Source organism: Hyperolius riggenbachi, chromosome 7, assembly GCF_040937935.1.
Source record: "Hyperolius riggenbachi isolate aHypRig1 chromosome 7, aHypRig1.pri, whole genome shotgun sequence".
Taxonomy (NCBI): Eukaryota; Metazoa; Chordata; class Amphibia; order Anura; family Hyperoliidae; genus Hyperolius; species Hyperolius riggenbachi.
Genome location: NC_090652.1, coordinates 141,463,955 through 141,491,487, shown reverse-complemented (window position 1 = coordinate 141,491,487; position 27,533 = coordinate 141,463,955). Strand labels below are relative to the sequence as shown.

The 27,533-nt window shown below is 42.1% G+C and overlaps 1 protein-coding gene and 1 non-coding gene across 12 annotated transcripts in view; one reads left to right on the top strand and one right to left on the bottom strand.

Moving 5' to 3' along the window:
* SNX29 (sorting nexin 29) overlaps nt 1-27,533 on the bottom strand; it is an 875,170-nt gene that overhangs the window by 647,749 nt on the left and 199,888 nt on the right. For all 11 annotated transcript variants that reach the window (XR_011022742.1, XM_068244702.1, XM_068244708.1 and 8 more), the window contains exon 13: nt 18,482-18,610. Coding sequence is in view for 10 of the 11 variants with exons in the window: in XM_068244702.1 (XP_068100803.1) it covers nt 18,482-18,610 (129 nt within the window). In the remaining variant the exon portion in view is untranslated. The remainder of the gene's footprint in view (nt 1-18,481; nt 18,611-27,533) is intronic.
* LOC137526283 (U6 spliceosomal RNA) lies at nt 25,524-25,631 on the top strand. The gene has a single exon (XR_011023101.1). It is a non-coding gene; the product is annotated as a U6 spliceosomal RNA (small nuclear RNA).

Genomic DNA, 27,533 nt, shown 5'->3' with positions numbered 1-27,533 from the left:
CGACATTCCTGCAACACAGCCGTTCGAGCAAGTCAGCCCAACATCTTGCCGCATGCGCAATCTATAATGCGACCAATTTTTGCCCCGAAATTGGTTGCATTGTTGGTCGGCATGCACTTGGGGGCACCAATTTTCATCCAGTTCAATTATAATAATCGAATTGGATGGTCCATCGGCTGCCAAGTCGCCTGATCTATGGCCACCTTTTTATAACCTAAAAGCATAATGGCTGGATGCCTAGTAAATAAGCGCCCTAATACTAGGGAAATTAAGTTGCACACTTTATTCCAAAATGAAATTGCCCTAGGACATTCCCAGCACATGTGGTATAACGTACCCTCATGAGGGCAACCACGAAACACAGCTTTTTTATTAGATGGGGCAGTTTTGTGAAGCCTAGAGGGGGTCTAGTAGGCACGATGAAGCATCAGTTTCGATAGTGGAGTAAGACAATGTACGTCCTTACATTTCAGACTGCAAAACAGAATATGATCCCATTTTGTTCAAGAATATTTTACATTTATAACAAAATATGTCAATTATTGTTGCATACCTATGGTATTTAAAAAGTGACCTTGGATAACATTTGACACATCTAAAACCACTTTTTCTAAAGGTTTGTTTGGATAAGTAACAGGGTTAAAGAGGAACTGTAGTGAAAGTAACGTGACAAAATTGCATTTTCTTTTTACAATATTAATTTATAAATGATTTAGTCCGTGTTTGCCCATTGCAATTTTTTCAAATTTTGATTCTGAAATTTATCACGGGTGCAGACATCTTTAGTCCTGTCAGGTGCACCTCTGCAACATGTTGGTTTACCTTGAGTTCTAAAGCCAGTAGTAAATATGCTTGGTCTCCCAGAATGCTGTAGAAGAATCCCACATGGCTAAAAAGCCTAGGCTAAGCATTACTGAGAGGGCAATGTACATAGTAATATACAGCAATAATGTATAGATGTAGGAAGTGTTTTGGATGCTAAAACCAGGAAATATACAATAAAAGTTTGTATCCTAAATAATTCCCTGCATTCTACTATATGTTACTACAATGCCTCAATAGTTAAAACAATTAATTAAAACAAAATGATTATGGAGGTACGCACTATACATAGTAATGAAGAATCTACTGTATACACTACAAATTGGAGGACATTATCACTGTGTCTACACAGGTAGGCATGACCCATTAGTAAACAGAGGTTAAATGAGCTGATAAGTAACAGACATAAAAGTCTGGCAATCGTATTGTACCATATCTTATAGGGCAGAAGGGCAAAGACTTCATACAGAAAAAAAGAAATGATCACGAAATCAATGCATCTAAATATAACTTATCTATTAAACAAGGCGCATTAGAAATCAGGCAGTTGCAGAGAAAAGTCCATTTGGATCAAATAAGCTCTACCAAGCATGTTACGTGGAAGGCTGGACCATCTTTGCAGTTTAATCTCCTGAGCTGAAATGAAGGGTAATAGGCTATGCTCTATAAATCTGCTAATTCGTAGGGGCTACCCTTCTAGAGTGGCAGAGAAGGAAAAGCTGGTAGAGGTAATGTGGCAGAATTACTTGGCCAGCTTGTAAGGGACAAGATAGGGAGTCATTTAGGAATAGGCGGGTGAGTTGGTTAAGCTTAGCATTCATTTATAACAATCTCATTCAGAGTGGAGACCAGACAAGGAGAGTACATTTTTAAAAAGTCCCACAGAGTTCCATTTTAATGTATTCAATTGTAATTTCCTATTAGGATTGTAATGAAATATGCATTGTATATGGAGCAGCCACATAAACCCTCCTGAATGTACAAGCTGTGTTTCTGCTCATTACATCTCAGCAGTGATTATGTTGTTTCTCCCTCCCGATGCAAATATGCAAATCTATTCACACTGAAATAAAATAACAGAGGGATATGCTAGAACATTAGCTGAAAATGCCTGCAAAATAAAATAAGCTAGTTCCTCTTAAAGAGTTACCGTAATGGAAATAATACAATAAATATTATTGCCCATTGTAAAATCTTTCTTCACCCCGATTTACATCATGAAATTTATCACAGGTGGCACCAGCTTTAGCTCTGCCAGGAGATCTTTACGGAATGTTAAGTTTACTGAGAGTTTGAAAGCTAGTACAAAATATAGCCAAACAGCCTAGCAGCCCTGTTTCTAGGGGCCAGCAAGACAGGTGCGTTGAGGGGTGTGTGTGTGTGTGGGGGGGGGGGGCACATGCACACTGTGACAGAGCCCTGGGGAAGACAACAGCAACAGATGCTTATCCTAATACAGTTACTGTATCTTTTCAGACTTGCATTAGGCTATTTTTACACTTATTCAATAAAATGTCCTTTAAGCCAGCAGCATGCAGGAAAATACTTTTTTTTAGTTCCAAAAGTTTTTATTGCACAATAATACAAGTAAAGGCTTCTATATAGCTTAGAAACTAATAGCTATACAGTAACAGAAAATAACAGAAAAATAGACAACAAAACATTTCTAAAACAAGCTTATCTAAATATCTAAATAATAAGAGAAAAAGTGAATTGAATAAGGCCCCTTGTGTTTAAACGTAAAGGAAGAGCTCTATCCCAAAGCTAAGAGAAGCTCAACTAATGTAATTGCTGACTATGCCTGTTTTTACCAAACAGCATGGCAAGTTTGATCCACTAGATCAGCGTTGTTCAACCGCTGTGCCGCGGCACACTAGTGTGCCGCGGCATGTTGCCTGGTGTGCCGTACAGGTCTGGCCTCTCGCCAGACCTGTACCTACTTTAGGGTGCAGGAGGGGGGAAGCAGTGCTAGAACGAGGGGCAGTGGAGGCAGCGGTGGGGAGGGGGGAATATCCCCTCCCCCTCCCTCACCTGGGACCCCTCCTTCTGCCTCTCTCCCCCTCCATTTAGCGATGGCAAGTGCGGGCTCAGTGGCGGGGAGGGATGCGGACAATTACTCACCACTTCCGCGTTCCAAGCGCCGGCAGCGTCATGTCGTCAGATCTCCACCTTCAATGCTGCCCACTGTGCTTCCTGATTAGCGGAAGCACAGTGGGCGGCATTGAAGGCGGAGATCTGTGACGACATGACGCTGCCGGCACTTGGAACGTGGCGTGGTGAGTAATTCTGCGCATGTCTCTCTCCTCGCCGCCAAGACTGCACTTGCCACCGCTAAATGGAGGGGGAGAGAGGCAGAAGGAGGGGTCCCAGGTGAGGGAGGGGGGGGATATTTCCCCCCTCCCCACCGCTGCCTCCACTGCCCCTCCTTCTAGCGCTGCTACCCCCCTCCTGGGCATCTATACTGGGGGGAACTGTACTAGCTATACTGGGGGCAACTAAACTAGCTATACTGGGGGCAACTAAACTACCTACACGGGGGCAACTAAACTAGCTATACTGGGCACTATACTGGGGCACTACCTACCTATACTGGGTACTACCTACCCATAGTGGCCACTATGCTAGCTATACTGGGCACTATACTAGCTATACTGGGCACTATACTAGCTATCTGGGCACTATACTGGCTATACTGGGGCACCATACTAGCTATACTGGGCACTATACTGGGGCACTACCTACCTATACTGGGTACTACCTACCTATACTGGGCACTATGCTAGCTATACTGGGCACTATACTAGCTATCTGGGCACTATACTAGCTATCTGGGCACTATACTAGCTATACTGGGCACTATACAGGCTATACGGGGCAATATACTAGCTATACTGGGCACTATACTGGCTATACTGGGCACTACCTACCCATACTGAGCACTATACAGGGGCACTACCTATCCATACTGGGACTATACTAGCTATACTGGGGCACTATACTGGGGTAACTATACTAACCGTACTGGGGCAACTAAACTCCCTATACTTGGGCAACTCTGCTAGCTATGCAGCCGCACCCCAGCCCCCCCCCCCCCCCCCATAGCCTGCTGCGCACGGCACTGTCCACTAGGTCGCGCAAACATCCCCCCCCCACCCCCCACCACCGTTCCCCGGAGAAAAATATGGTCAGAAAGCGTTCCCCGGGCCGGAAAAGGTTGGGAACCACTGCACTAGATGATGTCATCAGGCTTGTGGTTGCCACATCTATAGAAAGGACACATAATTGGGATTCAATTTAGAAAGCAGATACTGCGCTTACCAATCAATTCCAATGTAGGATTGTCCATTTTCAACAAAATGCTACCATTGTTAACAGGTAAGTAAAGGGTTTTAGTCCAGACTCATCCTCTTATCCCATCATTATTCATATGAGGAATTCAGGGGGTAGCTGGGAACAGAGTCAAACACAGGGGACGAGCATGGGGTCCCCTGTGGCCCCGTCTTTTGCAAATTTATTTGTGGCTGATCTTGAGAATCGTATGTTCACACAGAATCCTCAGCAGCTTTTCGGGTACTTCCGCTTCGTCGATGACGTATTGATTTTGTGACGAGGTACTGAGACCGCGTTTAGAAAGATGGTTGATGAGGCTAATATGGTGCACCCGACAATCAAGTTCACGGCGGAATGAGCATTGAGCGGGGTGGGCATTGATTATCTGGATGTGACCATTAGCAAATGCGACGGGAAGTTCCACACCAAATTGTTCAGGAAACCGACAGAGAAGAACAATCGCCTACGTATGGATAGCAGTGTTGCCAACTCATCCCTTTCATTACTGACACATCTAAGTTATACAGGTTCTGGGGCTACTTACACATAATTAGTGCCTTACCTGCATCTACCTAGCCACGAAACCTGTATAATTCATATGTGTCAGTAATTAAAGGGATGAGTTGGCAACACTGATGGATAGTTTCCATGATGAGAGATTAAAAAGGAGTATTCCTAAGGGACAATTTCTACGGGCACGCCGAATTTCATCAACAGATGCTGAGTACAGAGAGGATGCTACCAGATTGGTTAACAACTTTGTTGAAAAGGGTTTTGAACGCAATGTTTTGGAACAAACCAGTACAGAGGTGGGACGCCTTGAACGTGAACCTTTACTATGTTCAAACCCCGTTAGACACAAAAATAAGGGTAGAATGCCCTTTGTTCTTCACAATGGTCATTTGTCACGTAAAATCAGGGGGGTCATTTGCAAATTTTGGCCCATTCTACAGAAGGATGCTGAATGTGGGGTTTTGTTTAAGGATTACCCTTTGTTTGCATACAGGAGAGGCAGGACCATTGGCAATTCTGTGTGTAAAAGGGTCCCTGAAGGGAGATGTGCACAGGTGGGTCGTAAAGGTACACATCCGTGTTGTGCATGCAATTGCTGTTCTGCGATTATTCGAGGCGAGTATATGTCTCACCCACATACAGGCCAACAAATTCCAGTGAGGGGGAGTTTCAATTGTAACACCTTGTATGCTATTTATGCTATAAAATGCCCATATGGGCTGCTGCATGTGGGTGAGACAACTCGCAATGTGAAAACACGCATTCAAGAGCACAAGCGGAGTGTCGGTGAATGTTTGAAAAATCCGGAGAAGCGGAATGCCCCTGTAGGCCGACATTTTGTTCAGGCTGGACATTCTGCATCTCAACTGAGATGGATGGTGTTGGACACAGTCCCTCCTCTCAGGAGGGGAGGTGATCGAGAGAAGTTGTTGCTCCGTAAAGAAGTGGAGTGTATAAGGAAATTGGATTGTGTATCCCCTAGGGGTTTAAATGAACAAATCAGTTACAAATGTTTTTTGTGATTTGTTGCAGGAAAGAATAATTGGTGGGAATACATATGCTGCGGGAATTTTGATGACCCCTCCACAAATTATTGCAGGATAGACGGTATAGTATTTCCCTGTATAGGAATTGTATATAATGATAACTATGTATGTTTATTTCCTGTATGTTAATGCACCAGGGTGGGACTTCCTGTGGGAGTCCTTTAACCTCCCTGGCGGTCTATTAAGATCGCCAGGGCGGCTGCGGGAGGGTTTTCTTTTAATTAAAAAAAAAACGGTTTCATGCAGCCAACTGAAAGTTGGCTGCATGAAAGCCCACTAGAGGGCGCTCCGGAGGAGTTCTTCCGATCGCCTCCGGCGCCCAGAATAAACAAGGAAGGCCGCAATGAGCAGCCTTCCTTGTTTTGCTTACATCGTCGCCATAGCTGCGCAGGGCTCGGGCGGCTGGGGGGACCCTCTTTCGCCGCTGCTCGCGGCGGATCGCCGCAGAGCGGCGGCGATCAGGCAGCACACGTGGCTGGCAAAGTGCCGGCTGCGTGTGCTGCTTTTTATTTCGCTCAAATCGGCCCAGCAGGGCCTGAGCGGCGACCTCCGGCGGTGATGGACGTGTATAGTCGTCCATACCGCTGAGGTTAAATGGGATGTAGTTGTGGTGGGTGGGGCACTTGAGGAAGGGTCAGTTGACTCGTAACATGTAGTGTGTCTTGCTCAATAAACAACAAACGCAAGTTTGAAGCCTGTGGAGTGCCTTTTTCTACATTGGTGGAGTAAGTGTTTGGCAGGAGTGGTGGACCTGCAGAAAAAGAGCACCGGCAATCGCTATCTATAACAGGTTAGCTGTATCTGAGCCCCAAGGTGGACAGTTTGTAGACCAGCCAGTCCTCTCTGAATAGAAGGCGGGCTCCACCCACAACACAACAGACTACGCTTACACTGGTCCATGTTCTGTGTGGGAAACTCAATGATTCTAAACAACAGATTACTTTTTACATTTAAACAGGCTGAAGGTACTAACACATGCAGCTCTGTATAACAAGGGTCCTTATACAGTATACTGTGTGCTGTGCTGCGTTAAATGCAGTGCATAGTACATAGCACAGACAAGGCAGAGAAGAGACACAGGGCCTGATCCAATCTACTCTTACTCCTAAGAAATCCTTTTTCATCTTCTGTTTAAAATAGCTTTTCATCACTCTGTAAAGTAGATGAAAAAGTACAGTCAAAACAATATGGAGTATTTTCTTGCTTGCTGGTGGCCTAAAAGGCATTTTATTGCTGACTTGAAGACCATTTAAGAACGGTCAGCTTTTTATTTTATCTAAAACAGAATAAGGAATGTTTACAACCTGCTAACTTTTTATTGTTGTCTGTGTTTTCCCTATCATTTGAACAGATGGTCAACAATGAAGATAAATATTTTCTTTATCAGGTGCTCGTGAAAGAAAGGTCTTCCAACTTTTTTTTTTTTTTTACAAAGCCACAAAAAGTATGACTATTCTTGGTCATGTCCATAGTTTTATCATTTCACCACCTCATTTCCCGTTCATGGTGACCCTACAACTGGGACAGGCGGGGGAAAGACGTATAATGCAACATTCTGATCTATAATTTGATGTCAGTTGATAAGCAAAAGAGAAATGTTAAGACACTGTATATAGGGATTGTCTGTAGTTTACAGTCCAGATCAATTATGAGAGAAAAGATCTGCTGGATGGACAAAAATCCTTGAGCATTTTGACAGTTTCATATTTTGAAGCACTTATTAACCTGTCAATGCATCAGCCCTATTTATGATTAAACCGCCTCTCATCCCCCTATTTACAAGTACAGAAGATACAGTGCTGCCCATAATTATTCATACCCCTGGCAAATTTTGACTTAAAGTTACTTTTATTCAACCAGCAAGTAATTTTTTGACGGGAAATGACATAGGTGTCTTTCAAAAGATAATAAGACTATATACAAAGGGCATTATTGTGGCAAAAAAACAAACAAACATACATTTCTCAAGTTTTATTTACATTTGAGCAAAAAGTTTCCAGTCCAAAATTATTCACAAACTGTCACGGTGTGTGGGAAAATCCAAAGTTATATACCATTCCAAATAGTCCAAGCTGTTCTACAGCATCATAACTACACTGATTAACTGGGAACAGTTGTTTTAATCAACTCACCAAGTGAAAAACCGCAGCGCTCTGCAGTTGGATTGTGGACAGTCATGGCTAAGACAAAGGAGCTCAGTGAGGACCTACGGCTGTGCATTGTGGCTGCTGACAAGTCAGGAAAGGGCTACAAGACCATTTCTAATTGTTTTCAAGTTCCATTAGCTACTATGCAAAATATTACTAAAACAGTCCTCAACAAAACACACAATGGGCAAGCACCATCAACCACGCCCCAAAGTATCTGGGTAATCAAAGTGAGTGTGCAGAAAGGAATTAGTTAACCATAATGTAAACATGCAAGAGACAGAAATTCCCTAAAAGGACCGCACCACTCAAATAAATCAACATATAGTCATCTTTATTCACAAAAAACATAAAAACACTTAAAAACAACAAGGGTAGCCATGCACAGAGCTAACCCAATATACCAAATCCATTGGTATAATACAAAATAACAGATTGGCTAAATATACACACCACATATAAAAATCTGACAGCAGAAATAATGGATGGCAAATTGGCAATGTGAGACAATTTATAAGAAACACACAGCCAACCACATAAAAATGGATACAATCAGAAGCCTCAGCAATAAAAAACGATGTATCTACTAATGGTGCAAGGTAAATCAAACCATAAAAATATCTAGTGAAATAAGATCCCAATGGAAGGAAAAAAGTAGTGCAAAGTGAGCAAATAGAAGGTGCAAAATAGTGCAAAGAGACAGCGTGTAAAACACTGAAGTAACGTGCTGGTGCTTACTGATAGATAGAATCAGTACATGATGTGAGGCATGGCGCCCTACTGATACCGTCGCGATTCGCCGCTCTAACAAGGTATGGCGGCTTCCACTGGGCATAAAAATTCATAAGTGTACTCGGCTTTTTAAAGAACAGCACCTAGGAGGGCGAGCCAAAGGGGCGTAACCTAAAATACCAATGTGCGCGGCCGCGCACATACAGGGAAATTCAGCAGCGCTGACCAGCGCTACGTCACTTCCCCCTCCTAAACGCTAGAGGATCATGGGAATTGTAGTTGCTGAGCGTAAATTAAAAGGAAGTAAATAAAGCAGACGGCTATAGAATCCAAAAAATGTATCTATGTACAATAGAATAAATGCTCAAAATGCTCAAAACAGTATACACATCAATAAGAGACCAATTCATAGAATAGTGCCAGCTGACACCGTGAAAAATAGCAAAATAGCAAATATTAATAAAAAACACAAGATGTTCTGCACTGTGGAAAATCTCAGAGGATGTGGTCGGAAGCCAAAAGTGACACCTGTGCTGGCGAGGAGGATAATGAGAGGTGAAAAATAATCCAAGGATCACCACCAAGGCCATCCTGGTGAATCTGGGCTCTGCTGGTGGCAATGTCTAAAGGCAGACAATCCAAAGGACACTGAACACTGCAAGGAGGACACCACTTCTCCAGATAAGGCACACAAAAGCTCGCTTGGCCTTTGCAAATGCTCATCTGGACAAAGAAGAGGACTTCTGGTCTTCTGTGTTATGGTCAGGTGAAACAAAAATTGAATTTTGGTGACAATGACGTTTCCCTAATTTGGCGTAAAAAAGGAGAAGCCTTCAACCCAAAGAACACCATCCCCACTGCCAAAAAATGGTGGTGGGAACCTAATGCTTTGGGGGTGTTTTTCAGCCAATGGATCAGGGAACCTAATCACAGTAAACCTTGAAAATGGGGGAGAAACCGAGAGCCCAATATGGTGCAGTATGTTAATATGGAGAGGTCTGTTGTGAATAAATGAGATGATTATACTCACAAGGGTGGGTCGCCACAAAGGCAACCACTGGAAAGGCCGGCGGGGAGAATTGTAACCTGACCCCGCTCAGGTTAAAAAGTCGCTCTCTGTAGATAGGAGAAAATGGGGATACACCCCTCCACCAAGGGTGGACTAGATGATATTGAAATATGATAACAGAGGCGCCAAGCAGAATAAAATTAGTTAAAATTGTTAAAAAGGGGGAAGTGGGTGGACTCACCTCCCTTCTGAAAAAAATGGCCGGACAATGGACAGGTTACTTACAGTCTAAAGTAACATTTATTAGTAACTCCAAAGTTTGGAGTTACTAATAAATGTTACTTTAGACTGTAAGTAACCTGTCCATTGTCCGGCCATTTTTTTCAGAAGGGAGGTGAGTCCACCCACTTCCCCCTTTTTAACAATTTTAACTAATTTTATTCTGCTTGGCGCCTCTGTTATCATATTTCAATATCATAATCACAGTAAACGGCACCATGAAAAAAGAGCAATACATGAGGATTCTCAACAACAACATCATCAGGCAGTCTGCAGAGAAACCTGGCCTTGGCCACCAGTGGACATTTCAGCATGACAATGACCCAAAACCAACAGCAAAAGTGGTGAAGAAATGGTTAGCAGACAACAGCATTAACGTTTTGGAGTGGCTTGGCCAGAGTCCTGACTTGAGAATCTGTGGAGGGAGCTAAAGATCAGGGTGATGGCAAGAAGACCCTCCAACTTGAAAGATCTGGAGCTCATTGCTAAATATGAATGGGTAAAAATACCTCTAAAGACATGCAAAAAGCTGGTCTGCAATTATAGAAAGTGTTTGATTGCTGTAATAGCCAATAAAGGCTTTCCTATTGATTATTGAGAAGGGTATGAATAATTTTGAACTGGACCCGTTTTTCTCAAATGTAAACAAAAGCTGAGAAATGTTTTTTTTTCCACAATAATTCCTCTTGTACATCGTCTTATTATCTTTTGGGAGACACCTGCGTCATTTCCCGTCAAAAAATTACTTGCTGGTTGAATACAAGTAACTTTAAGTCAAAATTTGCCAGGGGTATGAATAATTATGGGAAGCACTGTATGCTGCTTCCCAGCAATGGATGTCATACATATTGAAATAATACTACAGGAGAATTCAGGAGGATCCATTCATTTATTTAAAAATCCTTACTCCAAATCTATAGTTGTAAATATATACAGGGGCATAACTAATCATGGAACTCCAGCAAAACATGGACAGGGCTCCCTTCAATAACATCCCCTGCCTCCTCCTCCCATGATGACCTCCACAGCCAGGGGCCATGTACTACATGTGGCTGCAAAAAACACACATAACAGTGTTGTAATCATGACTCTCCCAACCCATAACAAAAGTAGCCACAAGATTATCTGCTCTGGGGGGGGGAGGAACACTGTACCAGAAGAAGGGAAAGAAAAAGGGCTAAGAGTTGGGGCCTCCCATCCCCAAAATGGAAAATATGCGTTTGAGCACCACTGGGGAAATTGGGCAAAGTTAGAATACAAAAATACTGGCCAGAAATTAGGGTGTGAGGGGGAGGGGGTGCCTGATGAAAATAGAAAGTGCTGGAGTCATCCTCAAAAAACAATGGTAGTAGAGTTCTGCTACATAGAAGCAGAACTCTGTAGGAACAGTGGGCATGCTGGGAGCAGTTTACTGGTGTTAGGTTACAGTGTAGCAGTGAACTAAGTTTAACTAAGTGTAAAATAGTGGAAGCAGTATTCCGCTAGTAGTGGAACTCTGTAGGAATGGCGGGCATGCTGGGACCAGTCAGGCCCGGATTTACATCACAGGAGCCTAGAGGCACAGATGTCTTGGCACCCTAGACTTCGCCCTAATTGACCTTACAAACATCCGCTGAACTGAACTGCAACTGGCCCAGCTGTCACTTCTCCCTTAGTTCCCTTGCACGTCATAAGTAGCTACAGGTGCCTCCTAGTATTAGGTAGCCAGAGCTATCCTTGGTATCAAGTAGCTAGAGGTGCCCCCAAGTATTAGGTAACTAGTGATGCCCCAGACTGAAGGGAGATCTGGGAATGCCGGGACCCGGGTGAGTAACCTCTCATTTACAAACTGCTTGGGGCTCTGCATATGGAAGGAGGCACTTGGGGAGGGGAGTGAGCCGCCTTTCCATCATAAGGCACCTATAGGCACGTGCCTACAGTGCCTTATGGTAAATCCAGCCCTGGGACCAGTAGTTTGCCAGAGTTTGGCTCTACTGTAGCCGAACTCCAGTGCAAACTGGAGGTGAGTGCAGGGTAGTTAGTATAAAGGAGTAGGTGTGGGTGGTTAGCCTAAGGCATAGATAGGGCAGGGTTCAAGTGAGAATTAGGGTACAGAGGGTGATAGTAGAATATGGGTAAAATTACCGATATTCTACTATGACTGACAGAAGAATATGGGTAAAATGACCAATATTCTATTTCTGCTATTTGACACCCATTTTTTTCGTCTCCTTTGCATAGAGGCTCCCATCCCACCCTCCCAGCTGCAGGGTCTGCTTACCCAGTAGTTATGCCTACGTATAAACACATGCAAGTATAACCTACAGGTTGATATTTAGAATAGGCATAGTTTAAATTTACAATATACCAAGTATTCAACACTGGCATTAAATTTAGTTTATAGTTATACAGTATTTTCCTTTCAAAAACAGTGCTCAGACCTAGATACGTATTGAATTCATGTGCCTTTGAGGTCTACAACATTGGAATGGCTATATATTTCACCCAGTGACATCAATATTGTCAGTCTTGCAGACAGGAACACCTGTTATATTGCTTGTGAGAAACAAAAAGCTTGGAAATTGGTGACTTGCAATAAATGTCATCTCGGATGGCATCATTTAGCTGTTCTAACCAGATAGATGTCTTGCGAAAAGTCCAGACTCTTGTCTTGTCTTTAGACTTTTGTCAGAGATAGAGAACAAGATTGATGACAAGAAAAAAAAGCATGTTTTTAGGAATGTATTCCCTGAGGAAACGGCCTCTTCATACAGTTTTAACTGCAGAGACACAGTGTATAAAATTACTGATGTTCTTGTGTCTCCTGACAGCATATCAGAAGCCACTGAGCACAATAACTTGGTAGTTAGGAAGAACATGCCCTAACTCATGCGCTGTGGCCATAGGCAACCTCAGTGAAAAAGAACCTCTCATGCCTTTCAATACGCACTAACAGATAATATATGTGTGCTATGCAGATTTAATTTTTAAAGTGCATCCATAAGAAATTTCCAAATCAACTCCATTCTAGACAAAAAATATTGAATGTTGACCATATCTACACTGGAGTTTTTGGGATTGTTTAAACTCTTGTGCATTAAAATATTGCCAAACTTCAAAACTTTTCTTTCTCTCTCTTTGATCATTTAGTCAACTCCATCTCTTTGTGATCTTATAGATTAAGGCACTAACATAAACTCACCTTCTGTTGAGGTATGTACGTGATGAATCTACATACTTCTGGATAGTGTAATGGTTAAGGGCTCTGCATCTGACACAGGAGACCTGGGTTCAAATCTCGGCTCTGCCTGTTCATTAAGCCAGCACCTATTTTCAGTAAGGAGTTTCTTGGGCAAATCTCCTTAAAGAGAATCTGTATTGTTAAAAATCGCACAAAAGTAAACATACCAGTGCGTTAGGGGACATCTCCTATTACCCTCTGTCACAATTTCGCCGCTCCCCGCCGCATTAAAAGTGGTTAAAAACTGTTTTAAAAAGTTTGTTTATAAACAAACAAAATGGCCACCAAAACAGGAAGTAGGTTGATGTACAGTATGTCCACACATAGAAAATACATCCATACACAAGCAGGCTGTATACACCCTTCCTTTTGAATCTCAAGAGATCATTTGTGTGTTTCTTTCACCCTGCATCTCTCATGCACTGAAGTTTCAGGCTGCTCTTTTCTTCCTGCAAACAGCTTTTCCCTTGTCTGAATTTCCTCAGTATGTGAAAGCCCAGCCAGCTCAGAGGACGATTTATCGAGCTTGTAAAAGATAAGAGAGCAGAGTGAAGCTGCACTAATCTAAATATCACACAGGCAGTGTGCATAGAGGGGCCTGGAGGGCGGAGTTCATAGCAGGACCACAACACCGAAGAACTTGGCAGCCTTCCAGACACAGGCTGACAAGTCTGACAAGAGAGAGAAGTTGATTTATTACAGAGACTGTGATAGCAGAAAGTGCTGCAGTAAGCCAGAACACATTAGCATAGCTTTTGGAACTTGTAGGATGATAAAAAACAGGATGTAATTTTTGTTACGGAGTCTCTTTAACACTGCTACTGCCTACTGAGTGCGCTCTAGTGGCTGCCTCGCAAGCGCTTTGAGTCCGACAGGAGAAAGGCGCTATACAAATACTGCCATTATTATTATTATTCTGTGTGTTGTTCGTTTCTCTCCTTGTTCCCCCTGGTTCCATAATTATGCCTTGAAAATTTTCAATTACAGCTAAAGTCAAATGTTCAGACAGGAAGAGGCAGGCTTGCTGCTATGCCCCCTTCTATCACCCTCCCATTCCCTCCTCCCCACCCCATTTAACCCCCCTAAATTTTATGAAGGAGTGATTACGGTCAGAGGCCACATGGAACGAGGAGAAAAATGGACCACGCACAGAGCTTTGTGGATCCAGTATAAACAAACCTCTGTGCTTACCTTAGGTAACTGAACCTTGAGTCAGGTGTATTTTAATTGGCATTTACAGCTGTCTGAGAGCTGTTTAACATGCGAGGCTGATGGTTTGTCAGAACAATTTCTTGATGATAGCATGGGTTTCAGTTGTATTTATGGTTGATTTTAAAGAGGAACTGTGAGGTGGAAATTAACTTACCACCAGTGTGAAGCTGATGGCAGGTTTAGCAGAGAAAACTTCAGGGGGGGGGGGGGGGATTGGGTCCCAGGCCCCCCAGCCTTGGAGTCCTGCAGCCTATTGAAAATCCAGCTGAAATGGTGAAATTCCTCCCACTCAGTGACATTAGTCCTAGGGCTAATTAAAATACAGCTTTGGATGCACAGCCTTGTGGGTAATGACACATGCAGCTCCTTCCTGATTTGCACAATAGATGCTGCTGATATTAAGTGTGCCTGAGATCAGAAGAAAAAAAACAAAATATACATACCTGGGGCTTCCTCCAGCTCCCTAAAAGCCCATTGGTCCCTCGCTGTCCTCCTCTGCAATTATAACCCAGGGCTATGCGGACTATGGCGAGGAACCGATGAGCCTGTAAGGGGCTGGAGGAAGCCACAGGTAGGTGTGTGTGTGTGTGTGTGTGTGTGTGTGTGTGTGTGTGTGTGTGTGTGTGTGTGTGTGTGTTTATATTATTTCTTCTGAACTCAGGTTTACTTTAAGCCCTAACATCTTAGCATTCATATATCCTACACACTCCAAATGTAAAGGGCAGGCAACAAGCAAAGAAACCCAAAACTTGCTTCTTCCAAGGAGTATCAAGCACATTCCTTGTTTGTAAAGGTAAAATGCATGAGAATAACTAAAAAAAAAACAAAAAAAAAAACACCATAGTTCAAACTCTGAAATACTTTTTATTGTCCAAGTGCCCCTCAATCTCTTGTACTGGGGTCAAGCGGACAGGAAGTATAGTAAACATTTAAGACTGAAATAGTTTAAACTCTACCTCAAGTTTCTGTCTCACACCTTCGCATGAGAGACAACAAAAAAAGGAAGAAAGAATAAAATGAGAGAGGGGAAAATAAGGAAGATGTTAGAATAGAAGTAAGGAGCCAGTAAGAGACTCCAACAAGTCTTACAGTTTCTTTTATTTGTTCTTAAATTAATTGCCTCATTAGCTAAGGTTGGAAATTCAATTTGGTTCCAAGACTGCCAGATCCTGTGAAATTTTCCTTGTAAATCTCATAGGGCACTCATTAGTTTCTCATTCAGAAAAATGTTGTTCATTCTGGATTTGACCTCAGAAATTTGCACTGGCAGCCTTTATTGCTAATGCCAATAAAGTAGTTTTCCTGATGACTGTCAGGAAGTAGATTTTGTGTTCATTGGGGACCATTGGAGACTGTCATAACGGTAAACAAAAAGAATACCTGGCTATCCGAGGACATTTCTTAATTAACATGCATGCCGCATTTCTCATCCCCATTAATGAATGCATTTATTAGGAAATGCATTTAAGTATACCTGAGATAGAACATAGTGCTGTATTTATACTTAACTGGGGCTCTCCCTTGTCATCCTGTCCAGCTGCTCTGGTCTCCCATTATCACCTCCGCTAATCTGGCCAATTGCAGCCAGTTGTGCTCTTCTGCGCATGTGTGGCTAGGCCCCATGCGTGCTCCCATCGCACTCCCGCACCCATGAGTGTTCTGTGCCTGTGCAGTACTACTGGGCAGGCACAGAACTCTCCCCACTGACTGAGTACAACTAGTCAGATTAGAGGAGGTGGTAACGGGATAGTGGAGAGAACTTCAAGGGAGCATATGGACGGCATGGGGCTGGAGGAAGCCCCAGGTAAATATAAATGCTGCCCTCTTCAAAGTTTCAGGTTTCCTTTAAAATGGGTGGTATTGAAAAGTAAGAAAATAAAAGTACCCGCTGCAAGGCATCAAGGTGTCTAGCTCCTTAGCACAAAAAAAAAAGCCTCCTTACTTGCGCCCTCTGCTTGTCTAGGGTAGGGGAAGAGATCAAATTAGACTTAATGTTACATCAAGTGGTAGGTGATGGTTAGCATACATTTAAAAGGTGTGGGTTAGGCTTACAGGAAAGTGTTATGGTTAGGGTAAGGTCTTAAAAAATAGTGCTGCCAGGAGGGTAGCATTCAGGAAGTATTTACAGTTTACCTGTACCTGATTTCAGAAATGATTCTGCAAACAACAGCTATGGGTGAGTTCTCCTAACAAAGACAATTTTAAACACAACTTTTGTTTGTACCTCCAAAGCTTGTTTCAATTTATTTAGATTTTTGTTTACTGTCTAGCTAGCTACTGAGAGACAAAGGCACTAACTGATTGTTTATTTATCAAGCCTTCTAGAATAAGAAAATTCTGCTAGGAAGCTCAAAGCTAAAGAATTTCCAAAATGTAAGATAAGCAGCCCCATAATTCTGCAGCTTTTGCCAGTTGAGATCACATTGTGAAATAACAATGTTCGTTAGGTTTGTAGAAAACACATCACAGATGGGTTCAAGTAGACAAACATGTAGAACAGGAAATTAGTGATGTGTGAAGTTATGCTGTATATAAGGGACGGGCTACTGCAGGTTACAAATTGATTACATTTAACACCAGAGGGAGATGCCAGTTGCTTACTTGCAACAAGGTTCATGGAAAGGAAACTGTTAAGACCATGGTCATGGCATTACACTGTGGGAGGGGTTTTCACCACACTATCAGCCACACAGACACCCCTGATTATCAATTCCAGCAAAGGTAGAGAGGACACATCATTGCATTCCAGCTGATCTGGAGGTGTGTTTAGCTTATAGGGACAACAATGGGGGATTTGCATATATTCAGCAGTTAAGCACTGGGAGAAATCTCAGAGCTCACTCCTACCTGAATTATTGCAAATACTTTCTATTTTAAGAAAGCAAACTTTTATTTTCCAGAAAAGGTAGAGCTTTCCCATGGGAAAAGGGGTAAAAGCTACTGATTGGCATAAACTTCAATCCTGGGTTAATAAGTTTCTCTTTAAAGGACCACTATCGCGAAAAAAAGTAGGCAGTTAAAATCTGACAGAACCGACATGTTTTGGGCCAGTCCATCTCTTCATGGGGGATTCTCAGGGTTTTGTTTGTTTTCAACAGCATTACCTGAACAGCAGTTGCAAAGTCTAACTGACAAAATAGTGTGACAGTGATTAGGGAGGCTGGTTGGTATCTTACTATTTTGGCAGTTAAACTGCTGTTCAGGAAATGCTGTTGAAAACAAAGAAAACCCTGAGAATCCCCCATGGGGAGATGGACTGGCCCAAAACCTGTCGGTTCTGTCAGATTTTAACTCTTTTTTTCGCCATAGTGGTCCTTTAAGCCGCTTGCATTTGTTAATTAAATGCCATACTCTAGCCGAAAAAAAATCCATTTGGTTCATTTTGGATTTGGTTACTGGACTAACTCCTACCTACACATTGTAATATGTGTATGTTTATATTATATTACAGTTACCACTGCTACTCTGGGACTGCTGTCACCAATTTATCCCTTTTAGTTTGCACTAGTTGTTCCAATTGATTGTGCTCACTTTAACAGTAAAATCCTATGTACAAATGTAGTGCACTGTCACATAGCAGTAGTTGTACAAGTTGCAAGACAAACGTCATGTTTCAGGACATACTGATGCAGCAACATTTAAATCCTGAAAAGGTGTGCACAGTCGCCCCTGCATGTTGTAGGAAGGCATTCTTTGGCAAGCCATTGCTCATCATGCCACATTTGCTCACACTGATTCAATATGAAAAGGTGACCGACTCCACTGGAGTAGAAAACACAGGTAGTTACATAAGGCTCAGTGGGCGATGTATTCAAATAGCTCTTTTCAAAAGAAGAAATGATTTTTTGGTAAAAGCTATATAAATATAGCACTTACCAAGGTAACCTCTCTTATTTTTGGAGTGTTAACAGGGGCTCAGCTGTGCTAGCTAAACTTTTCTACATTACAGTTTGTAATTCTTGTAATCATTTTCCTTTCTAGGCTTCTATCACGGAAAACAACTTAAGAAATGAAGCAACATGAATGGATGCTTTTCCCAGTATAAGCACAACGAACTCTCTCAGCAATCAAGTGACTAAAGCTGTCCTGAGCAGATCAGTCAACAACTCAGGGGTCTGAAAGACTTTGAAATGTGCTGGAACGATTCTCTGGCTAAAGTCTCCTCTCTTACCTTGCCAAGGCTTGGATTTTCGCTGCGTGCCGCTCCTCCTGTTCTGCCACTTGCCTCTTCAGGTTGTCAATTTCCAGCCTGAGTGCTGAAGAATGTTCCATCTCTGAATCAAGCAGGTTTCTCAGTGATCTGGGAAAAGAGAGAGAACCATCTGTCATATTTCTCAAAAACTATTCGTTCCCCAAAATCTCTCCAAGACGAAAAAAAAAGTTTTTCAGATTCATTCAGAACACAGTATATAGAAAATATAGACATTTTAAAGCGGGAGTGTCACCATAAAAATCAAATTTTAACAGCAACTGGTCTGAGTGTATTAAGTGATAAAGATGCTAATCCTGCATTCAAAACTTTTTCTGCTATTATGATTTGGAGCAATGGCCCTTTAGTAGTCAGTGCCAAACAGTTGCATGCTGGGGGTTCTTTTTATCTATCATATATTCCTCCTCTTGTCTTTATGTCCCTGCCAGCTGCTTATCTGAAACACAATTCCCTGCTCACTTGTGTTTACAAGCAAGGCTGAGGTGACTCAGCGATAGGAGGAGAAAATAAAAAAAGTAAAGGGCAGAAATGACATCAGGAATTAACCTAAACTGTGGGCAAAAGACCTGGCCCTCACCAGGAACAGAATTCTCTTCATTTACTACATAACATTCACTGAAAAATCAAAACGTGTACAGTACAATACATGTGTTATGTAAGTAGATCAAGTATTTATCTACTTATATATGTGTTTTTTCCCTGGCATAGTATGGCTAATCCTACTGCTTTAAGAAATGGTGTTGTACATGTAAACATGTAAAAAGCAATTCACAGTGGTAGCAGAACTGGTCATATGTGTGAAAACTAGAGGCCATGTGGCCGTTCCTGACCAACGGACCAGTGGTAAAGCACATTTTATTGTAGTATACATGAGCAATAACAGGTTATTGCAGAACAAAATTGCTACACGTGTACGTAGCTATTGACTGACATCTCAGAGCATATGTATTCAGAGGAAAGATTACAGGGAAAAGCAAGGGATTTCGTTATGTGAACAAGCTCTACACTGATAAAAGGGCTTATCAAAGTTTAATTGACATGTATATTTGCACAGAAACTAGTAACATTTATGGCTTGGGAATAGAGAAGATGCATCTGCAGCACACATTAACTCACTCGAAGGATGCCACTTTAACACTATTTGCATCTATGAATGGCTACTTAACACACACACACACACACACACACACACACACACACACACACACACACACACACACACACACACACACACACACACACACACACACACACACACAGACAGACACACACACACACACACACACTTTCTCATCAGTATATCATTTTGCTCAGTTTCCAGATGAATCTTAAATTTGTCCTAAATATCCTATGTTCGGTTCTGTATGATCAGCGCAAAACAAAAGCAATGTTCAGGGCAGAATGTCCTGGCCTAATTTTGATTTTGGGGTCTGCCTGGCTAGTGCCATCCTATTGGAGCTCTTAGCGATTTTTTTAGACTGAATGAGAAAAACAAAGCTTTTAATTGTACACCTCATTTAGACGTGCCAAGAAGACCTTGGCAATCAGTGGCTTTGATTAAACCTGCTGGTGAACTCCTAGTGGTAACAACTACTGGATCTAGCCAGTAGTGTCTTACTTTTAGATTGCAGTAGAATGCCAAGGTACTGGGAAGGGGAAAGGGTTGCACCCGCCACTACCATATGAAAAGGATTGTATTATTGGGTAAGACAAGAGTACTAAAAAAAAGGGGATTGTGAACAACACCCACTGAAGAGGAGCAGCATGCACAGACTATAGGTATCTGCTTCCTAAGATCGTAATAGTCAAGAAGAAAAATAGTCGACACCACTAAAAAGTAAAATATAGCTCTTCTATTTATACCGGTAGCTCAAATGCATAGAGAATAAGCAGCTGCTTCTTAGCAGCTAAGACAGACAGGGCAGTGCTGTAATCCCACCACGAACACTGCTGTCCGATTCTAATTTGCAGCTAGGATTGGGTAGGATGGGTTTAACGAAAGCAGCTTGACTGTGCGCTATCAAAGCCTGCTTCACGGAGGTCTAAAGTGAGCCCCAATTCACGGAGGTCTAAAGTTAGCCCTCAATTCATACTTGAGGGACCATTATTTATTTATTTAGTTAAGTATTTATTTAGCGCCGACATATCACGCAGCGCTGTACAGAGTATATTGTCTTGTCACTAACTGTCCCTCAGAGGGGCTCACAATCTAGTCCCTACCATAGTCATATGTATGTATCATATAGTGCATGTATGGTCTAGGGCCAATTTTTTTGGGTGGAAGCCAATTAACTTATCTGTATGTTTTTGGTATGTGGGACTATACCGATGTGTCCGGAGGAAACCCACACAGACACGGGGAGAACATACAAACTCCTGGCAGATGTTGACCTGGCTGGGATTTGAACCGGGGACACAGCGCTTGCAAGGCGAGAGCGCTAACCACTATGCCACAGTATCATGAATCATTTGCCAATTTATACAGTATATTATGCACATAATTAGATGCAAAATTAACAACATATTTGTGATGTGTTTTAATGAAAGTGGCTAATTAGCATTAATATTGCCATGCAGAGACAGCACACTGCAATATTACTGGTACTACCGCAGCAGTGTACTGCGAGTTACACGATTAGTTCAGCCCGCATTAGCAAAGCACGTTACTGAAGCAATGCTCGCGTTACTTGAGTACGTGCTTATAGTGTAAGTCACAGTACATTGCTGAAGTAGTAATAGTAATATTGCCATGCGCTGGCTTTGGAAGGCAATACTACCGCTAGTTAGTGCATCAGGCCCATAAGGCCCTTATTAAATTCACTTTTACTCCTAAGTTTTCTCCTAGGTGATAGGTGGCGTAGTGGTTAGGACTCTAACCTTGCAGTGCTAGATCACCAGTTTGTGTCCCAGACAGGGAACTATCTGCATGAAGTTTTTATGTTCTCCCCTTGTCTGTGTGGGTACTCCCGTTTCCTCCAAGAACATGCAGATAAGTTAATTGGCTTCCCCTAAAATTGGCCTTAGACTTCAATACATGCACTAAACAATACATACATAGACATATGACTAGGGTAGGGACTAGATTGTGAGCCCCTCTGAGGGACAATTAAGTAACAAGACAATATACTCTGTACAGTGCTGCGTAAGATGTCGGCGCTATGTAAATAATAATATTTTGACACCTTATTAAAAAATTGCCTTTTAAGCCACCGGCAAGCAAGAAAATACTCAGAATTATTGTTACAGTATTTTTTACCTACTTTTTGGTACTTTTTTTGCAGAGTGATGAAAAGTTATTTGAAACAGACTATAAAAAAAATTATCTCCTAAGAGAAAAATTGAATTGAATAAAGGCCAAGTAGCACTTGTTTTCTCTTTTCCCTCTGGGTGCTTTACTATTTGTCATTTGGTGGTACCCAACAGGTGACTAGCAGCATACTTGTATTACAGCGTTCGAAATGCATCCCCACTCTAGAGGGGAAAACGGATTAGTTTATCGAGGTTCATTTTTGAGCAGATATTTTCACCTTCACTTTTTGTCCATTGATACTCAAGAGAAAAGGAAGTGATGGAAATTCTCATAGTGAATGTGGTCAGCAAGAAAAAAAAACCTCCCAGAGTCCAACTCTTCCTTGTTCTTTCTGCTCCAAACACAGAAGAAGTTGTAGGTTTAGTTAGGCTTTCATAATGTGCTATCAGTGTCTATGCTAATTTACATGTAGTAATAGTAGACAGTTATGACGTGTTAACATCTCACAGCTTACAGTCTTTTTTATTACTGTAATGTTTACATACATGTTTGCACGATCTCTCTTGCTCTGCTGGTAATACTGAGTGGCTGTATAGTAAAATTATCTGGTTGTTGAACTATGACGGCTGATTGATCTATATCAACAACCAATCAGCACCTAGCAGTGCAAGCTGTAGACTCACTGAAGAAAGCTGAGTCTGCCATATATCAGGGGGGAAAAATCACAACACAGCTGTCCAGTATTTGCAGCAAAGCAGGACAAGGAGCACAGAATGAGATCGTTAGTCTTGTTGCGACACAGTTGTTAGAACCTGCTTTTATATCACCTTGCTTCGACACCAGTAACTTCTTACAGTTACGTCTCACAGACTGTGAGATCACGTGACTCTCCACACAGCAAGTAGGAGATAGACTTCCTCAGGCTTCTTCAATGTTTACGTTATTTATTCCAGTAACAGAAATACAGATAGATACAGTTTATCATCTCCTGGCAAAGCAGACTTCCATGTTGCGTTACAGCTGCGCGAGTACCTTCCTGCTGAAAGTACCCAGGTCTTCTTGTATCTACTCTATGTTACATCTAGACTACCTATGTACAGCATACATTATATCAGATTACAGAAAGGAAGCACATACTTAGAGGTCCCAGTCAGCCTTGCGAGCTATTGCGAAAGTAAAGAGCAGAATGAGCTCCCATAGCTCCCTCCGCCTTTAATACTGACTAGGAAAGAGTTAAATATGACATCATCTTCGCCACCCCCCTAGATCAGACTATTGGTGGACCCACTCGTGGTGTCATCATACACACCTACTTGATTAATAATCAATGAGGCTTCTGACCTATATGCAGGAATGTGGATATTTACATAACATGGCTGATGTTTATTGTTCTAGTGGCGGTACATGCGCAGGTCAGGGAGACCTGCGGCCTTGTACTAGAACAGCTTCTTGGTATGTTCTAGTTCTGCTGACAGAACTGCAGATTTTCTCTCTCAGAGAAAATCCCCTTAAAGGGCCGATCTGCACTCCAAGCCTTTGTGACTAACTCAGTCCAAATGACAGTGGTGTTCTACAGACAGGGCGGATGTAGAAATGTAGTGATGGGACAGAGTGGAAGAATGTATCGAGCAGAGGTAATGAAGACTTGTGCTACAGCAGCAAAAGATTAAGGGTACCTCTGAAAGCGTGGCGATAAGGGTGGTAAAGAGAAAGAAAACCCTTGAGGGGGTGGAGGGTGAAGTAAAACTACTGCAGTAAAGGAGAGAAGGAAAGTGCTGCAATGACAAATAAGGAAAATATGTTGTAGAGACAGAGACAATGAATGTTCAATTGAGGGGGAAAAAAAGAAAGGAAGAAACAAATGCCTTTCTTCCCTATAAACCAAGAATGTAACCTCTCCTGCTTACAAACATGACTGGTGTTATCCCGATAACCACAAATCAAGCTAGTAATTATGAAGTACAAAATTATTACAAAGAGTGAAGTAACATAAAAGTAAAGAGAAGGTATTTTCCATTTAGTCCTTAAATCAAATGTTATAAAAAAAAATACAACCTTTACATTAGGTAAAGCATTATTTCTCATTTGCCACTATACATATAAAAAAATATGGCCTTGTCCTTGGGCAACTGGGCTAGCAACAGCTCTATTCCTGGCATCTGACTAGGCTGCCACATCATCTCAATCAGGTCCTATGTTTAAATGAGTTTAATGTTCAATGTTTTTTTAAACAACAAAACAGCAGCATTTTACATTTTAACAGAATCGGTGATTTATGATCCTGTATATGTGTCATCTGTATCAGGTCAGGAACAGGGGTGCAGCTAAGGTGTTGGTGGCCCCAAGCAGTCCATAACTTGAGGCCCCCATCCACGAAAGAAGCGCGCCGCTTCTAAAAAATGGATACCCACCCCTCCTCAGCCAGGCCTGAAATGTCCGTGCGTATCGCTGTTATTTCTGAGTGCGTGGAGGTGACTATACGCTCGTTCTGCTCGTCCAGGTCTTGTTTTGTCGGAAGGCTACGTAGGTACTTCCAGATGTCTTCAAGATTGGCAAGCGCTGCCGGGCCCGCTTTGCTAGGGCCTGCTGCCTGGGTGGGAGAATGTGCAGCGTCGGCCATCTTGGTGGATTCTTGCCCGGAGCTTTGTGCTTGGAAGTATCTGGTTAACGGGCGCTGGGATGGAGTCTGTGACCTCTGATTAGTTTGTCCTCCTTTGTTATTCTTTTTCTTGCCCCTCTGGGTGCTCATGAGGGGAGAGAGATAGGCTAAAAGAGGCTTAAAAAGCGCACGAGGCTGGGAGCTCAGGAGAACACGTCCTAACTCCTCCATTGCCGGCTCCGCCCCCCCCTTAATATAACTTTTATTAATACAGATTAAAATAACAACTGGGCCACACCACCACCACAAACATTCAACATGAAAATGGAGGGGGTTAGGAAATAACAATTCAGATGGACTATAAGTAGACACTTTGACAAAAATATATCACAGTGTCATGAGTACATAAATGATAGGGATGTCATAAGTCAGGATAAACATCCACTATCATTAAAATAAATTGCTTAGTTCCAATCCAGGTACACGTTTCCAAAATAAGAAAAAAAAAGACAAAAAAGAAAAAGAAGAAAGTACAGGCTTCAGATAAGAGGCACAAAGGTACACCCCCCTAAAACATACACATCACCCCTTAAAAATTGACATGTTTTGACATTAACGTAATCTAGTCTTAATCAGTAAAATAAAAAAGGTGCAGTGCTCAACAGTGCATAATAACAGTGGAACAGCATGTAGCCCAAGTCAGAGCCAACCTGATAATGGCTCACAAGTAAGAATATTTATATGCTGTTCCACTGTTATCAGAGTGTCCACTTATAGACCACCTGAATTGTTATTTCCTAACCCCCCTCCATTTTCATGTTATATGTTGGTGGTGGTGGTGTGGTGGTCCAGTTGTTATTTTAATCAGTATTAATAAAAGTTATATTTTAGGTATTACATATACCATTTAGGAAGGGATTCTGCTAGTCACTGTGCCTCAGTTCCAGTGTGTGGCTGTCAATATACCCAATCCTATCAACCCTAGTTGAGTGTTTTGTTAGTGTAAGGCATAGGTAGGAGGTAGGTTAGCAGTGGTGTTACCGATATTCTACTATCAATAACACATGATGGTAGAATATCACTAAAACTATTGTTATTCTGCTTTCGGCAGTACCTCGTGCCATTACTTGCGGCACTTCTAAATGTATACAGTAGTCCTCGCTTCGGCAGGACATATACTAAAAATTGGAACGATACAAAGAAGATTAGCATGGCCCCTGTGCAAGGATGACACGCAAATTAGTGAAGCGTTCCATATTTTTTACTGTTGATTTGGTTTTTTCAACCTAACAAAAACTTTTGAAACTAGATGTATATAGTAGGGGCAACCAGCGGACATTGTTGTGCTGGATCACTCACAGGTCTCTAGGTCCAAAGCACAGCAGTAGCAGTCAGATACACAAGTTTCCATCCTACTGTTTATCTAATAGAACAATTCCCACACAGGTCTAGCAACTAGTGGTGGTCATATCTAGAAGCAGGTGATTTGTAAAACTCTGATTTGCTGTGATCGCATCCTGCTTTAGCACGTGATCATGACTGCTGCTTCTCAGACTGATTTCTTTACATATCTGCTAGGCAGGTCTTTTTGTAATGCAATGTTAATAAAATGATTTAACAAAGAAAGTGCAATTAACTTCCCTTTAATACAATAGACAAACTATTTTTTTCTAAACTGCTTATCTACCCCAACATTCTACCGTGCACTAAAGCATCTTACACATTATGGTGGCCACTAATGATCTAATCTTTTTCATCCAATCTTACAATTTCTATGTAATATAAGGGACTGCCTAAATTATCCATTCAAGATTTTTACTCAGTTTACCCTTATAATACATATATTTGGTAAAATTGGATGATTAGTGGCCACCTTTAGATGGTCGTCATCTAAAACAAACAAGGAACGTCATAACACCAGAGTATCAAAGCAAAAACACAGGAACAACAATGCCAAAAAGACACAGATAGACCAAGATTATTGTCCGTGTAGACGTTCCTTCCCGGAGATTTGTTTGGAAAATAATTGGTGTTCGTTGGCAGAAAACACAGGTATTGGATGATGATAACGACGGTCCAACAAAACCCTCATGTGTGGTTGGATGTGGCTCTCAGTATTTGATCTTCTGATCTGAATAGTAGACTTGTGCTTCTGTTAACTGGAAACATGCAATGTTGTCTGTCATGGCTCATTCATCACAATGACGTTGCAAAACGTTTGTTTGCTAACAATGGTGGCCTTGTCTGTGAACACACCAATTGTACAACTCCTCCAGGCACAAATGACTTTCCCCCTTACTGTATCTTGAGTTCCTTATCTCTAAGACTAAAGGCTTCTGTGTCTTGTTTTTGCAATCATTTGGTTCATGGTATGTTTGTAAAATCTATCCCTTTTCAATTCATTGTAATGCACTTAGTGAAGCACTGTCACTAAAATGTAAATAAGGATAAAAAATTATATTAAGCCCACACAACACTGACATCATAACAGTGAATTGTGGTATCCAACTATGCAGAAAAAAAACACGTTGGCACAACACTACACTACAGTAAATCCTGTATGCACACTATTGAACTGTAGTCTCAGTACCGCATAGGGGTGTTGGACCTGTGGATTAGTGCCAGTGGATTCCAATTGGTCATAGACTGTTGCTTAGTGGAAATCTAAAGGTAGCCATACACTGGTCGATTTGCCATCAGATTCGACCAACAGATAGATCTCTCTCTGAATCTGATCAGAGAGGTATCGTATGGATGCCTTTACTGCAAACAGATTGTGAATCGATTTCAGCCTGAAACCGATTCACCATCTGCTGAGCTGCCGCTGTCGCCAATCCCCCCCCCCCCCGGGCCCCCGCATACATTACCTGAAGCCTGGTCCTGGGCATCTTCTCCGCATCGGCTCCCGGCAGGCATCTTCTCCGCATCAGCTTCCGCATCCCGACATCCAGCATAGCTTTCTGTCACTCCAGTGAAAGTGGAAGTTTAAATAGAGCGCCCTCTATTTGTACTTCCGCTGTCACTGCAGTGACACAGGAAGTTATGCTGAATGCCGGGATGCGGAAGCGATGCCAGCCGGGAGGTGATGCGGAGAAGATGCCGGGAGCCAGCTTCAGGTAATGTATACCTGCTTGTAGTAGATAAGATCGCTCAACCTCTACTAC